The sequence below is a fragment of the Nematolebias whitei genome, chromosome 12, assembly GCF_014905685.2.
Source record: "Nematolebias whitei isolate Nwh7 chromosome 12, NemWhi1, whole genome shotgun sequence".
NCBI classification, from domain to species: domain Eukaryota; kingdom Metazoa; phylum Chordata; class Actinopteri; order Cyprinodontiformes; family Rivulidae; genus Nematolebias; species Nematolebias whitei.
This window is the reverse complement of record NC_056509.1, coordinates 18,229,366-18,243,818: the sequence shown is the minus strand read 5'-3', so window position 1 is coordinate 18,243,818 and position 14,453 is coordinate 18,229,366. Positions and strand designations below refer to the sequence as shown.

The 14,453-nt window shown below is 40.7% G+C and overlaps 1 protein-coding gene across 1 annotated transcript in view; it reads left to right on the top strand.

The window, feature by feature from the left end:
- The first annotated feature begins 408 nt into the window (after nt 1-408).
- Nucleotides 409-14,453, top strand: part of casp8ap2 (caspase 8 associated protein 2) — a 30,762-nt gene continuing 16,717 nt past the window's right edge. The window contains exons 1-6 of the mRNA XM_037685297.1: nt 409-448; nt 2,278-2,352; nt 2,481-2,578; nt 2,989-3,063; nt 5,477-5,592; nt 8,619-10,822. Of these exons, the coding sequence (XP_037541225.1) occupies nt 424-448; nt 2,278-2,352; nt 2,481-2,578; nt 2,989-3,063; nt 5,477-5,592; nt 8,619-10,822 (2,593 nt within the window). The 5' untranslated portion in view covers nt 409-423. The remainder of the gene's footprint in view (nt 449-2,277; nt 2,353-2,480; nt 2,579-2,988; nt 3,064-5,476; nt 5,593-8,618; nt 10,823-14,453) is intronic.

The window sequence follows — 14,453 nt, the reverse complement described above, 5'->3', positions numbered from 1 at the left end:
ATATATATATATATATATATGTTTGTGTGTGTGTATAATGACATCGTTGAAGCACTGGATGCTAAGGATTATTGTGCTGCACTTTTCTTAGACCTGTCTAAAGCTTTCGATACTGTGGACCATAACATCTTGTGTCATAAATATTTTCTCTAGGACTGTCACTTGACTATTTTTTTTTTTGTCAAAAAGGACAATTAATATTAATTAATATAATGGTTGAATGGGGGGGAAATCAGTGATCAAAAACAAAAAAATCGGTCTCGAAGACCAGATTACAAAACATTGATATTGACATCAGTAATAGAAACTTATTCATCAACCTCTAATCTTTATCACAGGTCATCAGTTCTTGTTTAGAGGTTATCAGTTGTAAAAATGAACACTTTTGTTTTGTTCCCAGGTAATAAAACTGCATCTGACAGGATGGAGTGTAGCAGTGCTTCTGGTTGTAAGTATACAAGGCTTGATGTAAGATGAATTATATTTATTTCTATACTTTGGTTTTCAGTAGACATGACTTTGGCTCCAGTACAGTACAAGTTTGTCAAGTTTTTATTCAGACTTCTGCCCTCTAGGTCATGTGACCTCACTGTTAGTGGCTGATAAGAGTTCTGTCTGTGTTTGCCAATGAGAAAAATGGCATCTTTGTTTGCAAATGACGTCACCATGGCAACTTGAAACGCCAATTAACGTAATAGCACACATCACAGTGCTGAGCCGATAGTTTGGATATAACATTTGTGTGGGGACACGTTGAGGTTCAGGCCATAATAAAGTTCATAACAGAGCAAGAGCCTTTTCAGGTGGATAGCTAGAAAGTTCCTGGAGAAACTTTGACGGGGACTGCCATGTGGCGATCATTTTAAATGTTTGATTTGACAGTATTCTGTGTTGGGGTTTGCTCTCAGCTACCACTATACCAAATTTCAGCGCAGCTTGACAAAAAGTCAATGAGTCAGTCGTTTTTTTCTTGTAAGCTGTGACGTCTATCTTGGATTTTTGATTTGGATCCAGTGTATTGGGGATTGTTCTCGGCTACCATTACAACAAATTTCAGCTGAAAAGCTCTAAAAACGTTCCACGTTTCCTGAGGTCAGCGGACCAGTTGCTCCTCACAGTTCCAGGAACTCTTCTTAAGCGCAGAGGGAACAGGGCCTTTTCTGTAGCAGGACCAAGACTTTGGAATGAGTTGCCTCTGCTTGTCAGACTGGCCCCCTCCCTCTCGGTTTTCAAATCCCGTTTAAAAACTCACTACTATTTAGTAGCTTTCAACACCAGAGGATCTGTGTTTTGATCCTGTATGCTCCACACTGGTTTGTCGTCATTATCTGCATCGTTTTTATGTCTTTATTCTGATTTACTTAATTTTATATTTTGCTTTGTGTGTTACCTGTTGTTCTGTCTGTACAGCACTTTGGTTGGCCTTGTAGCTGTTTAAAGTGCTCTATAAATAAAATGGTATGGTAAAAACCTCTGAGTTACAGCCGTTTGAAATTAGCTTTTGTGGCCATCTTGAATTTGTAGACTTGTATTTAGAGAGTGTTGTGCATCCCTGTCAGGAACCACTACACTAAATTTCAGCTCAATATATTTTAAAATAGCTGTTATATTTTTCCCTTTTAGCAAAGGTGGCCATCTTGGATTTTTAAATTGCATTAGGAATGAATAACAACTTGCTCTCAGTTATGACCATACCAAATTTCAGCTCAGTATCTCAAATAATTAATTTTAGATTTATCTGAGGTAGCCGTGGCAGCCATCTTGAACCAAAATAGCTCCAAAAGTTGATCAGTGTTTTGTTCAGGGACGTTTGCCCTCTAGGTCATGTGACTTCACTGTGGCAGTTACAAGCTAAGAGTTCAGTCAGTGTTTTTCAATGGGAAAAATGGCGTCTTTGTAAATGACGTCGCCATGGTAACTCAAAACACCAATAAAAGTAATGGCACACATCCCGGTGCCGAGACGGTTGTTTTCATATAGATTTGGGTGGGTACACATTGCACTTCAGGCTGTATTAATAGACGAGCGAGACCCTTTTCAGGTGGATAATAATTGAGGGTTGTCCATTCTGCCCCTCCAGAGAAGGAAGCTTGAACATGAAGGAAAGTGAACATTTTAACCCCATCTCACTAACCTGATTCAGGACAAACGTCTGTCAGTCTCCTGAATTACTCGTACCAGACCACTTCAAAAAGATCTGAACTGTCCCTTTCAGACTTTAGGGGGAAATGTTTGATGGTAGCACCTGGTGTAAGTCAAACGTGTGCTTGTCTGCAGATATGACCCCTGGTGTCAGTGAGGACTCTGTAGATATCTACGATGGGCTGGATGTTGGTGTCAGCAGCACTGAAGGTAATTTCACCACTGTATTATTATTTTTTTCTCTTAAATCTGCTCCAAATGACACAACAAACGTTTTGTTTTGCTTCAGGTCAAACTGTCGGTTTGAATTGTAATCCGAGTATTTTACTGATTTCCAGACAAGTCCCCCGGTAACTCTGAGCGTAACGAGTATTTGGATCTTTATGAAGACCTCGTGGCAGAAGAACAGCTGAGCAGGAAGGCGTCATACACAGAGGTTGGACCTGATGCAGACACCTTCATCCACACCAAGCATCCCTAAGAACTGAGTGTCAAACTAAAGGCTGAGCTCTCACTGGAGGAGTCACCTGCCACCCTTACCACCAGTTTCAGACTGGGACAGTCTTATTTTGAGGAATGACCAGTTAGCTGTTTTCTGTCAAACCCTGAAAATAAAATTTAGCATCAAGTCACACAATGTGACACCGTGTCACAGGATCACTAAGTGCTCAGAGTATGTGTTGTAAAAGACTCTCAGCTACTACCACATCAAGTTTTACCTCAGTATAAACACACTGAATCAGACGTTTCAGTTTTATCAGCTGGGGTGGCCTTCTTGAAGGAGGTGACTCCAAAATGTATCAGTCGCATCTTTCTTAGCATCTTTTTCTTTTTGTGTGTCTGCAGCTGAATTCCAGGTTCCAAGTAGCTCAGACCCAAATTAAAGGCTTAAACAAGAGACTGGAGCAGCTGGAGACGCAGGTTTGTTTCAGTTTCTATCTCTCAGCAGACTGTTGGACACGCGCTGTGAATGTCTGAACATGAGATGAGTTTAAACTCCACTTTAAGCAACAAAATCATAGTTTTGTCAAATGATAGGCGTGGTCAGTGTGTGTTCATAGTTTATGTTACACAGTATCTCACATATTGAGTACCCCCGTCACATTTTTTGTAAATATTTAATCTTTTGATGGGACAACGCCGAAGATATGACACTTTGATATAAAGTAAAGTCGTCAGTGTGCAGCTGTGTGCAGCTGTGTAACGGTGTGAATGTGTTGTCCCCTCAAAGTAACTCAACACAGACAATGATGTCCAAACCACTGGCAACAAACGTGAGTACAGCCCTAAGTGAAAATGTCCAAACTGTGCCCGATTAGCCATTTTCCCTCCCCGGTGTCATGTGACTCGTTAGTGTTACAAGGTCTCAGGTGTGAATGGGGAGCAGGTGTGTTTAAATTTGGTGTTCTTGCTCTCATACTCTCTCAAACTGAAGTTCAACATGGCCCCTCAGGTCAAAGAATGCTCTGAGGTCTGAAAAAATAATTGTTGCTCTACATTTTATTTTATTTTTTTCCCCTCTGTACTCCAGTGAAGACAGACGTGTTTCCCGGCGCTCCATACCTCCCCCGCTTCCCTGCTTGCATTCTTTCGTCCTGTGAACCCTTAAAAAGCCTCCTTTTTTTTTTTTTTTCTGCATACCTCTTAATTGGAAGGATCAGCTGGTCTCTCAACAAAATCGATCAACTTCTCCCGACAGAAGTCAGGGCATAAGGAGGACCCTCTTACCTCGACGGAAACAAATTGGATTCATGATGACAACTAGATTCTGCTATTTGGCTGGTGAATTCTGGATTGTCTATAAATTTGTGTGGATGTGTCGAAGCTCGACAGTGCTCAGATTGAATTTGTGGAGCTGCAGCAGGGAGCTGGAGCAGCTGTTATCAGGACTGTGATCTTCCTGGCAGCTCTCATGAATGGTGGAAATAATCTTGGAGAAGCTGTGAGCTAGATTTTTGGAGTAAAGGATCAATTTGGCTGTTTTGGAGTTCCATCAGAGAATATATACCAGCAAGACTTTAAAAAAGGCAGAAACAACAATTCACGAGTTCTGCCTGACCCAAACTGTGGCCTTGACGCCGGACTTATCTCAACTCCTCCTGGAATGTTTTGAAAACAACAAAGATGCTTTGAATGTTTCCTCACCACTCCCTCCCCCAAGGCCGTGGACATGTAACAGAACCTCAACTGAGCTGAAGATGAATGTCACCTCTTATCTGGACAATGGTTGGGGGGGGTGGGGGCTCTGGACTATGCTATGACTTTCCCTTTAAAAATTCAATGTCTTCACCGGCCTATATGTTAATGTATAACGTCTATTTATGTTGCTTTGCTGTGGTAGGTTTTTTTTTATGCCTCAATTCGTTCCCTGTCTAGGACACGGCGTGGGAGATCTTTTGTTTTTATACCGTCTCTCCATGTTTTCTTCCCTTTTCTCATCTAAGCAAAATATTATTCTGAATAAGAATAAGAAGGCCGCGCTATTCAATAGCCGCAGCTTCGTGCACTCCGCCGATCTTTCGGACGACTGTACGTACATGTTCTCGTTGTATCTCGGTGCAATGCCAATAAAGTTTATTCTGATTCTGATAAACATGGCCGAGGCTGTTTTTAAAAATAAACGTATGAAGCTGGCCACATTGCTGCAGAGGTTCAATGGGTGTGTGTGTGTGTGTGTGTGGGGGGGGGGGGGGAGGCGCAACCAGCTGAGGAGTACAAAGACAGATGTGTCTGGCCTACAGTCAAGCATGGTGGTGGGAGTGTCATGATGTGGAGCTGCATGAGTGCTGATGACTGTGGGGGCTACAGTTCATTGAGGGTACCATGAACGCCAGCATGTACTGGGATGTGTTGAAGCAGAGTATGACCCCCCCCCCCCCCCCCCACACACACACACACACACACCCTTCAGAAACTGGGCCACAGTACCACTGATTCCAACATGATAATGACCCTGAACACACATGGCAGTGGCCATCTTGGATTTTGATGTGGCAGCCTGTGCTACAGTACTTCTTAGATGTTTCACTGCTCACTTCAGCCTCTTTGTTTTATTTTGTTTAGCTTTTTCAGCTACGTTTCTGCTCATTTCAGCTTATTTGGATTCTATTCAGCCTCTCTGCCTATTTCAGATCTGAATGAAATGCAGTTTATCATGTTAATATATATATTCCCTGTGAAACACTCTTCAGGTGTTCATCAGAAGCCATCTTTCAGATTTTAATTGGCGTGAGAGGGTAAAAAATGGCTGCTTTGATTGATGCAGTTCTTTAGTATTTTATGACTCTGCCAAAGGATAATAAACCCTAACCTGTTTGTTTCGTCCTGTTTACAGAATACAGCGTTGAGCAAAGAGAACCTCTGCCTCAAAAAAAACATTTCTGCACTTTTACGGACCGCTCGTCAAGAAGTGACGAGAAAAGATGCCGAGATTCAAAGGCTGACTCAGTGGTACGTTCTGTGACTCAACTCCAGCTGCAGGCTCTTCTGTTTGAAGAAGCAACACTGAAAGTTAAAAACTGACACCCAGGTGACAGAAAACAAACGTACTGAAAAGTTCATGAACATTTGTACTTGATTAGTTTCTTGTTTATTCTGGTGGAGCAACAAAGATCCTGAGGCAACTGCTGCTTCTTATTTCTATGGAGCAGCTGTGGCTGAGTGGTTGGAGCAGTCGTCCCCAATGGGAGAGTTGGGGGTTCAATTCCACCAGCAGTCACATGCTGAAGTGTTCCTGGGCAAGACACTGAACGTTTCATTGTCTCTGATGTGTGTCCCATCAGTGTATGAATGTGATAAAGCTCTGATTAATCTCCACAGATTCAGATTATCTTTGTAGAGAGTTAGAGCTGTGTGAGTGTGTGTTGGACAGATTGTGTTGTAAAGAGCTTCGAGTGTCTTCATTAGATAGAAAAAAATCTTTATAAGTACAGTCCATTTACTTTGTGCACTTTAATTAATTACATAATACCATTCAGCTCAATTGGGATTAATTTTATACTTTAACAAAAGTTTTAAAGAAAATTCCTCACAGAAATACATTGAATCTCTTCATTTCCTTTAAAAACACTTTCAGAAATCTGCTTCAGCGTACTTGTTCTACTTTTAGCTTCTCTCTAATCTCCTTCTTTTACCTTTAGCTGCTTTCTCAATAACAGGCGGTGATTTTGCCGCTTACTCGAGTGTCCCACGCCGCCTACCGTACGTTAACGGAAGAAAATGTTGTTTTTTTGTTGTTGTTTTTTTTCCTTTTTTCGCTACTGCTAAACGTATACACCGCATTTCATTGTCAAACATGTCGAGTCTAACAGATTCAAGTTCTACGTATTTTTCATGATTACGGATGTACAAAGTCTTACAGATTTTTCAAAAACTCTACTTCAGATTGATCTTGCATCATGCCCAGGGAACGAGGAAAAGAAAAGTAGAAGGAGACACAACACAGACAGGCGTACAGGAAAATGTAAATAATGAAGGAAATGTTTAATGCACAGAGTTAAACTTGTGTTCTGTTTTTGCCATGAAAACATCAAGAGTCTAATAAAACCCATCAGGGACCGTTACAGCAGATCCAAGAGCTACTTAATTTAATCTCATTTTTATTCTAATTTAATCAGAGTATTGCATTTAAAATCTAAAGGTTTGAAAGCTCAGTCATCCAGGTAGATAAATCACAATAAAGGGTTAAATCAGGCCCTGTGATGGACTGGAGACCCGTCCAGGGTGTACCCCGCCCCTCGCACAGTGATTGCTGGACATGGGCACCGGTGACCCCCGTGACCCCAAATGGAAGAAGCAGGTAAAAGATAATGGATGGATTAAATCAGGTCTGTCCAGATCACATGATTTAAGCCTTTTTTGTGCATTTAAAATGTTTTTTAAGGATAAAACAATATTTTACAAGGACCAGATTTGGCCTGCAGGCCTCGAGTTGAGCTTTAGACCATAGGAACGAACAGAACCAACAACTGGGCTCACAGTTATAATATATTAACCTGTTAAATAAAGGTTGAATGAATGAATATAATGAGGTGGAAGAGGATGGATTATTATATTGTAGATGGAGTAAACAGCTGAGTAGAGAAAACGGCAGTAACAATAAAAAGTAGACAAATGTGAAACACCAGCTGAACAGATTTAATCCTTAACTTGGTGAGAAACGTGAGGTGGAGTTTCCTTCAGGACTAGTTTTCATGTCAGCTGGTGTTAAAAAGTACAAACGCTGTTTATTGATGAGCAGACCACGTTCATCTGAAAGTAACGTTCTGCTACAACGCGTCTCGTTCTCACTCCTCAACAAATTGATTGACAGCTGATGTTTATGACTTCATGACTTTTCATGTCTGTGATGCTGGTGAGACTTTCTCACCAGTGATCAGAGTTCAAACAGTCTGCGTTCACCAACATTTCACCAAACAGAACATTTGATGTTGGACGTGGCTCCAGCCTCCTACTCTGACAGTTACAGAGAAGGCTGCTTTAGGATCTGTTCTGCTACATGTAGCTAATGTTAGCATCTGTTAACTAACTTTACCTTGAACATCTGTTTGCCTGCTTTTAGTTTTTAGCTAATATTTAGCTGCTTTTAGCCTTTTTTTTCAGCTCATTTTAGCCTGTGTTCTGCTTGTTTTAGCTTAGTTGTAGAAGTTGTAATCATTTAAAACGCCACATTCACACTAGGCCTGTCGCAATAAACAATAAATCAATTAATCGCATGATGAATGAAAATAATCAACCTCATTTTCATTTATCAGCTTTTTCCTTTCTTCGTGTCTCTTTCTACTGAAGACACTGGATGACAAAAGGCTCAACTCTGGTGCTCTTCACTGACTCCTCCCTTTCTCTTTAAAATCTGTTTTAATCGTCCAAAATCACGTTTTTGGATCGTTAAAAGCAGCTAAGCTGAGAAGCTAAGCTAACAGGCTGACCTTGGGGGAACAAACTCAAGTCTTGGTGAAGCTCCAGAATTCATGGTTGAAACCCGTTCCTTCGTGTAAAAAGTTGTTTTTATCTGCAAAAAGAAGCTGAGAACTTGTTTACTGATATTTTATTAAAAGCTTTGTGTGCTATGCTAAAGAGGTCAAATCACCGAGCGTCCGCCATTTTAAGAACTGAAGAGAGACAGCCCATGTCACGACAAGGGTCCTCCCTCCCATTTTTCTTAGAGACACGCTGCTCGCTCCCTCACTATCCATCCTTCGGTTCAAACAGTCTTATACTGCAATCCAGTGGTTGAAAAAAGGTACTACATGCAAAAATTAACCAACATTTCTTCTTAAATTTGACAATAATTACCAATTATTGTCAAATTTCAAACAATATTTTTGTTTATCTCAATAATTTCTGAGACAATCGCCCAGCAAAATCTGTTGGTGTGAGAGGCCTAATTCACATTTCATATTCTACAAAAATGCATTATCTCTGGTTGTTTTTGTGTTAATATAACAATTTGTTGTTTAAACTTCTTTGTTTTTTAGGGCTGAAAGAGGTCGTCACAGTCATCAGTCTCGGATAAATAGTCTACAAGACCTAAATTCACCTACCGTCATTTCTAAAAGTAGGCCCCCGTCTAGTCCTCCCCCACCTCCATCGTCACAATCCAAGGAGGATCATCGTTCAGGGGATCTGTCTCAACCTTCCAGGAAAGAAAGTCATACTTTGTTCAGATCCACAAGATCCTCACCTCATAGCCACGTTAAAAGGGACAATGAAGAAGCTGACAAATCGAACAAACAAAGGCTCAGAGGCAGCGAGGGAAAGTATCCGGATCAAAAACTGTCTGAACCAACAGATAAGAGGTCCAGAGACTGTTCACGTTCCAGCAGGGGTGTTTGTTCTTCTGAAAGGGAATCCTCTAGCAGAGAAGACAAAGCCACAGAGCACAAGTATGACAGCTGCTCACAGAAACACCAGAAGTCCACAAACGTTCAGGGACACCGCCAACCAGATCGAGTGAAAAGCTCTTCACGAGACCGTTTACGCAGAAGGCATTCTTCCTCTGACGACAAGAAAGGGGACCGTCTAGACCGGAGGCCAGATAAAGTCCAAAGGGCAGACTGTGACGGTGTTGGCCCAGAATACAGAAAAATAAAAAGTGACCACAAACCTGAGTCACATTCTAACTTAAAGGACCGTAAAAACCCTTCTTCATATCAGCATGTCAAGTCTTCTGGTGATTTCCACAAAGACACAAAACAAAGCCGACAGAAGGATCACCAAAGTAAAGGGGACCGAGGGCACAAGGAAGAAAGTAAAAGAAGGCATGACAAGAGGAGCAGTCTGTCAGAAGAGAGCAAAAAACACGATAAATCCAAACCTAAAGAATTAAACGACGTAAATGTGGATCTAAGGGCTCGGAAAAGATCGGAAACTTTCCATGTAGCAGTCAATAAAAGATCTGGAAAAATGGATGCGGGTGAAAAAAGCACAGTGAATGAAAAAAGTTCAGACAGAAAGTTGTGTTTCATGGAAACATTGAATCTAACCCTCTCGCCCAACAAAAAGCCACAGCTACCCGTGGATGGCAGTCCAAATGTAGAAAAGAACGACTCGCAGGTTAACATGGAAGACATGTGCGTCATTGATGAAGCAGACAACAGTGAATTAGAAACAGACTCTAAAGACGTTTTGGAGCAGGTTCCAGATAATCCCAAAGCCTCAAGTCCTGAACGGACTGATGTGAGAAGTGTCCAGGAAAAAGACAAAAAACGAGGCGACATAAGCAGCAGTGCAGTCCAACCCATCTTAACTCACTGCCAAACGTTGGACAGAGACAAAAATCTGATGACTGCGCACCTTTTACCAAAATCTACAGATGATAGTTCTTTAAAAACTGAGGACAATTTAAAACATAATGAAGACAAAACAGAACTGGTCTCAAACAGCCATGTCACTGAACCTGGAACAGTTGGTGTCATTAACAAACCGCATCCCAGCGACACGTCTGAACACATTTCTGGACATCGCCAACAAAATACTCACCCTAAAAATGCTTCTGATCTGAATTCTGTTAAAGAAGCTGTCGCTGATTCGAATGAAACCCCAGCAGCCCTAAAAGTGTCTCAAAATACAACCGTAGAAGTCGCTGTTTCGTCTCAACCAGAGGACTCTGTCTTTGAAGGCAAGGCTGAAGGGAAAGACGGTCTTTGTTCATCTCATCTGTTTCATCAAGAGTTCTGTCCTCCTTCTTCAACCAGCATCTCTCATGAGAACGATGGCCATGGTCTACAAGATGGCACTAAGAGTGTGTATTGTGTATCTAGTACAATCAGTCTGGATTCCTTACCACAAGAAGGTGTGAGTTTAACAGAAGCTATTCATGTTTTAGCGCAAGTCAATGTAGACACGAGCACTGTCACAACTCAGCCCAGCTCTTCCACTGACTGTATCGGGGTGTCCAAGGTTAGCAGTACGACCGAGGAGGAACCTCTGCCAGAGAGCTACAGCGTTTTCACTGTTACACCAAAGAAAAGCTTCAGCCCCTCAAAGATTCACGGGGCTAACACGAAGACGTCCAGTTCTGTGCCATTAGTTCACGATGAGGACTCAATGATGCGCACTTTGAACAACCTTAAGAAAATCCCTGATGCCATCAGCCCTTTGCGGAGCCCTGTACGGATAACCAAACGAAGTCTGGTCTACATGCAGAACAAGCCTGGACATGTCAAGGCTCTTCAGAAGGGTAAGGTTTGGAAGATAGATCATGAGTAGAGGATTTATGTGTGTGGTCGCTGCAATTTTTTGTCTCCTGTTGCTGAGCAAATAGAACGAATTGAAAATGGCCTCTTGTCCATGCATGTTGTGAACATGATGACTTGAAAAAATAAGTGAGGTACTGATTTCCGTGTTGGTGTGTGGCTGCATATAGGTGTATGAAAGGTTCCTATGGAAAATTTGATAGCCACGTCAAAATCCCAGATGGAGATATAAAAGATATAAATGTACTGTAATTGTCGGGCTTTAGAACGCACCTGTCTCTAAGCTGCATTTAAGATAAATCATTCTCCGGTTATTTAACCGCGGGCATCCACCATTCATCATCAGGAACTGTGCCCCCGACTGCTCCGGCTGTGTGCAGCTTTCTTGTTGTAGTACAAGAACCAGCCAGCAGGTGGAGTTTCACAGAAGCATGCTTTCAACACACGTTCAGACTGCAAGATCGTCATGAAGCTTCGCTGTCTGACTACAAAATGAACACTAACTTTCTAAGCATAATCACTGGACAGAACAGTGCCAAACACCTATATAACTGAAATTATAAAAAAATTATTTACCGGTAAATATTACCAAGTCTAATAGAGGTTGTTTGACCAGAAGTCAAATAGTACTGGTAAAATGCGGTAAATATTCATTAAATTAGTGCCATTGATTTTTATTGGTAAAAACTTTTAACTGCTGTTTTTAAATGAACTTTCTAAATAAATTTGACGTGATTCTCTTCTACCTCTACCGCGGGGTACAAAGTGTAAGAAAAATGTAGCGGCTTTTACACCAGCAATTACGGTATATACTGTATATACAGGGGCATCTAAAAAAAAAATTAAATATCGTGAAAATGTTCAATATTTTTGTCAATCATTTCAGAAAGTAAATCTCATATAACATGGGTTCATTACAGAGTGAAATATTTCCAGCTTTTATTTCTTGTCATTTTGAGAAAATTTGAATATTGTGAAGATGCTCAATATTGTAAACTCCTGGCGTCTCACCCTGATCAGCTGATCAACTCTTAGACATGAGCTACAAATGTCTCGAAGTCATTGTCTCAAGTTTAAGCCTCAGAAAGAAGAAAAAGCCACCTCTGTTCTTATCCATATTTTAACTCCTCCCCACTTGAATATTTTGCACCATAACCATTAAGGTTTACTTACATTCCCTGTTCAGTTCCAGTCCAGAAAAACACTCTGATCAAAAACAGAGGGCATCGACGTACCGCTTATTAAGTTTAAAGGGATGGTTCTGTCATTGTGTAATTTTCAGGATTATAAAAGAGTTTTTTTTTTATTTCTACATTAGCAGGTATTAAACCTCTACACTTTTGTCACGGATTTCTCTACTAAACAAAGTCGGTGTTACTATGCAATATACGTGTGCTGAACAAAGATCATGTTATGTCGATGATCATAGGAAGAAGCTGAATGTATTATTCCAAAATTTTACTGAACTCTCAGCAGACCGATGTATTCATTTACTGTTGCACTTTTACCTTTGATAGCAGGTGATAAATGCTTTTTTGGACACAGAGCCAACTACAGACAAAAATGACTTGAAAACCTGACCTGCTGCTACACGTTTGGTTTCTGGTAAAAAATAATTGCACATGTATGTCAACACACCACTGTTCAAGCAGTCAGTGCTCCTAAAACAAAGATAAAAGCCACTGGTTTCAAGTTGCTCTGTTATGTCTGGTTTTCCTGTTTTTAGGTTGTTGTTTTTTTTTTCTGATTTGTTTTTAGAATTTAAAGAGAAACCAATTAGTTTAATCAGCCCCCTGTTTTCTAGCTGTTCGACTCCCTTGGTTGAGACAAGGCCTGTCGCGATTAACAATAAATCAATTAATCGCATGATAAATGAAAATTATCTACCTGATTTTCATTTATCCGCTTTATCGTTTCTTTGTGTCTCTTTCTACTGAAGACACTGGATGACAAAAAGCACAACTCTGATGCTCTTCACTGACCCCTCCCTTTCTCTTTTATCGTTAAAATCCATTTTAATGATCCAAAATCACATTTCTGGATCATTAAAAACAGCTAAGCTGAGAAGCTAAGCTACAAACTAAGCTAACAGGCTGACCTTGGGGAAAAAAACTCTGTCTTGTTGAAGCTCCAAAATTCATGGTGCCTTCGTGTAAAAAGTTGTTTTTCTCTGCCAAAAGAAGCTGTTTACTGATTTTTTTTTATTGAAAGCTTTGTGTGAAAAATGCTATGCTAAAGAGCTCAAACCACACCAAGCATCCGCCATTTTGAGAACTGATAAAAATGAAGGAGATCCCATGTCACGTCAATTCAATTCATTTTATTTATATAGCGCCACAACACAACAGAAGTTGTCTCAGAGCACTGAACAGAAATATTTATATATAAAATAAGTCAACAGAAGCATTCATATTTAAAAATAATAACATTATTTATCTGAGGGGCAGACTGCTTCCCTCCCATTTTCCCCATTTTTCTTAAAGAGACACGCTGCTCGCTCCCTCAATATCCATCCTTCGGTTCATACTGTCTTATAATGCCATCTGGTGGTCAAAAAAGGTACTACGCACAAAATATACCAACATTTCTTCGTAAATTTGACAATAATTACTACAGCTACTACAGGTCCTTCTCAAAAAATTAGCATATTGTGATAAAGGTCATTATTTTCCATAATGTAATGTAGATGAACAGATGCTCAGATATATTCATCAATTAACGCGGATTCCTCATTTTTCTGAACTGAATAAAACATGCATTGAATTTAATGAAATGCAAACGTGAGACGTCATTTATATTTGACCCATCAAAACGAATGCGGTCATTTATTTACAGAATCAAAGTTTAACATCAAACATTTACATTAATTTGGCAAATTATGAAAATAACAACATAAGCAATCAATCAGGAAAAATCATACGGCCATGATTTTTCCGTTGCTTCACCACAGACATTTATGAAAACTGTACAATTATGATCTTTTACCCACACGGCGGTGGATGAGCACTTTACACAGACATCTCTAAATATCTGGAAGAATTTCTACTTGAGAGAAGAGTTTAAAGATGGGAAAGAAGTTTAAAGAAGAGTAAAAGATGGGGTTTGAGGGAGTGTGAACAGAACGGCACTCTCTGGGCTTTCTTCAGCTTCTCCTTACGGTACACTTAGGTGGTGAAATCGACTCTTTTACCTGGAGATGTCTCAGGCGAGATTCCGTTTAACGCACCCTTCAGCGTCTCCGCAGGATGCTGTTACTCGTCCGGAGTAGCAGCTTTTTGTCCCTCACAGCTCACCTCAGTGGAAAATGTTATGATCCCATGGAACTCGGAAGAGCTCTGTTGTCATGTCAGGATCTTCCCGGCTCCCAGAACTGGGCTTCTCCGCACAGAACTGAGCAGAACTGAACTCAACCGAACCGAGTAGAACTCTCACAGAACCCTCACAGAACTGATTAGACCAGGAAGTACCGACATTTTAAAGAGCTGTTTTGCCGGTTCATCTGGGAGTATTCCCATTGGCCAGAACCGACCAGACGGGGTGTGTTTTGTGACGTAAAAGGTTAGAATGCAGCAAGAATTGTTATGGAAAGATCAGAATTGTTCTCACAGACAGAGA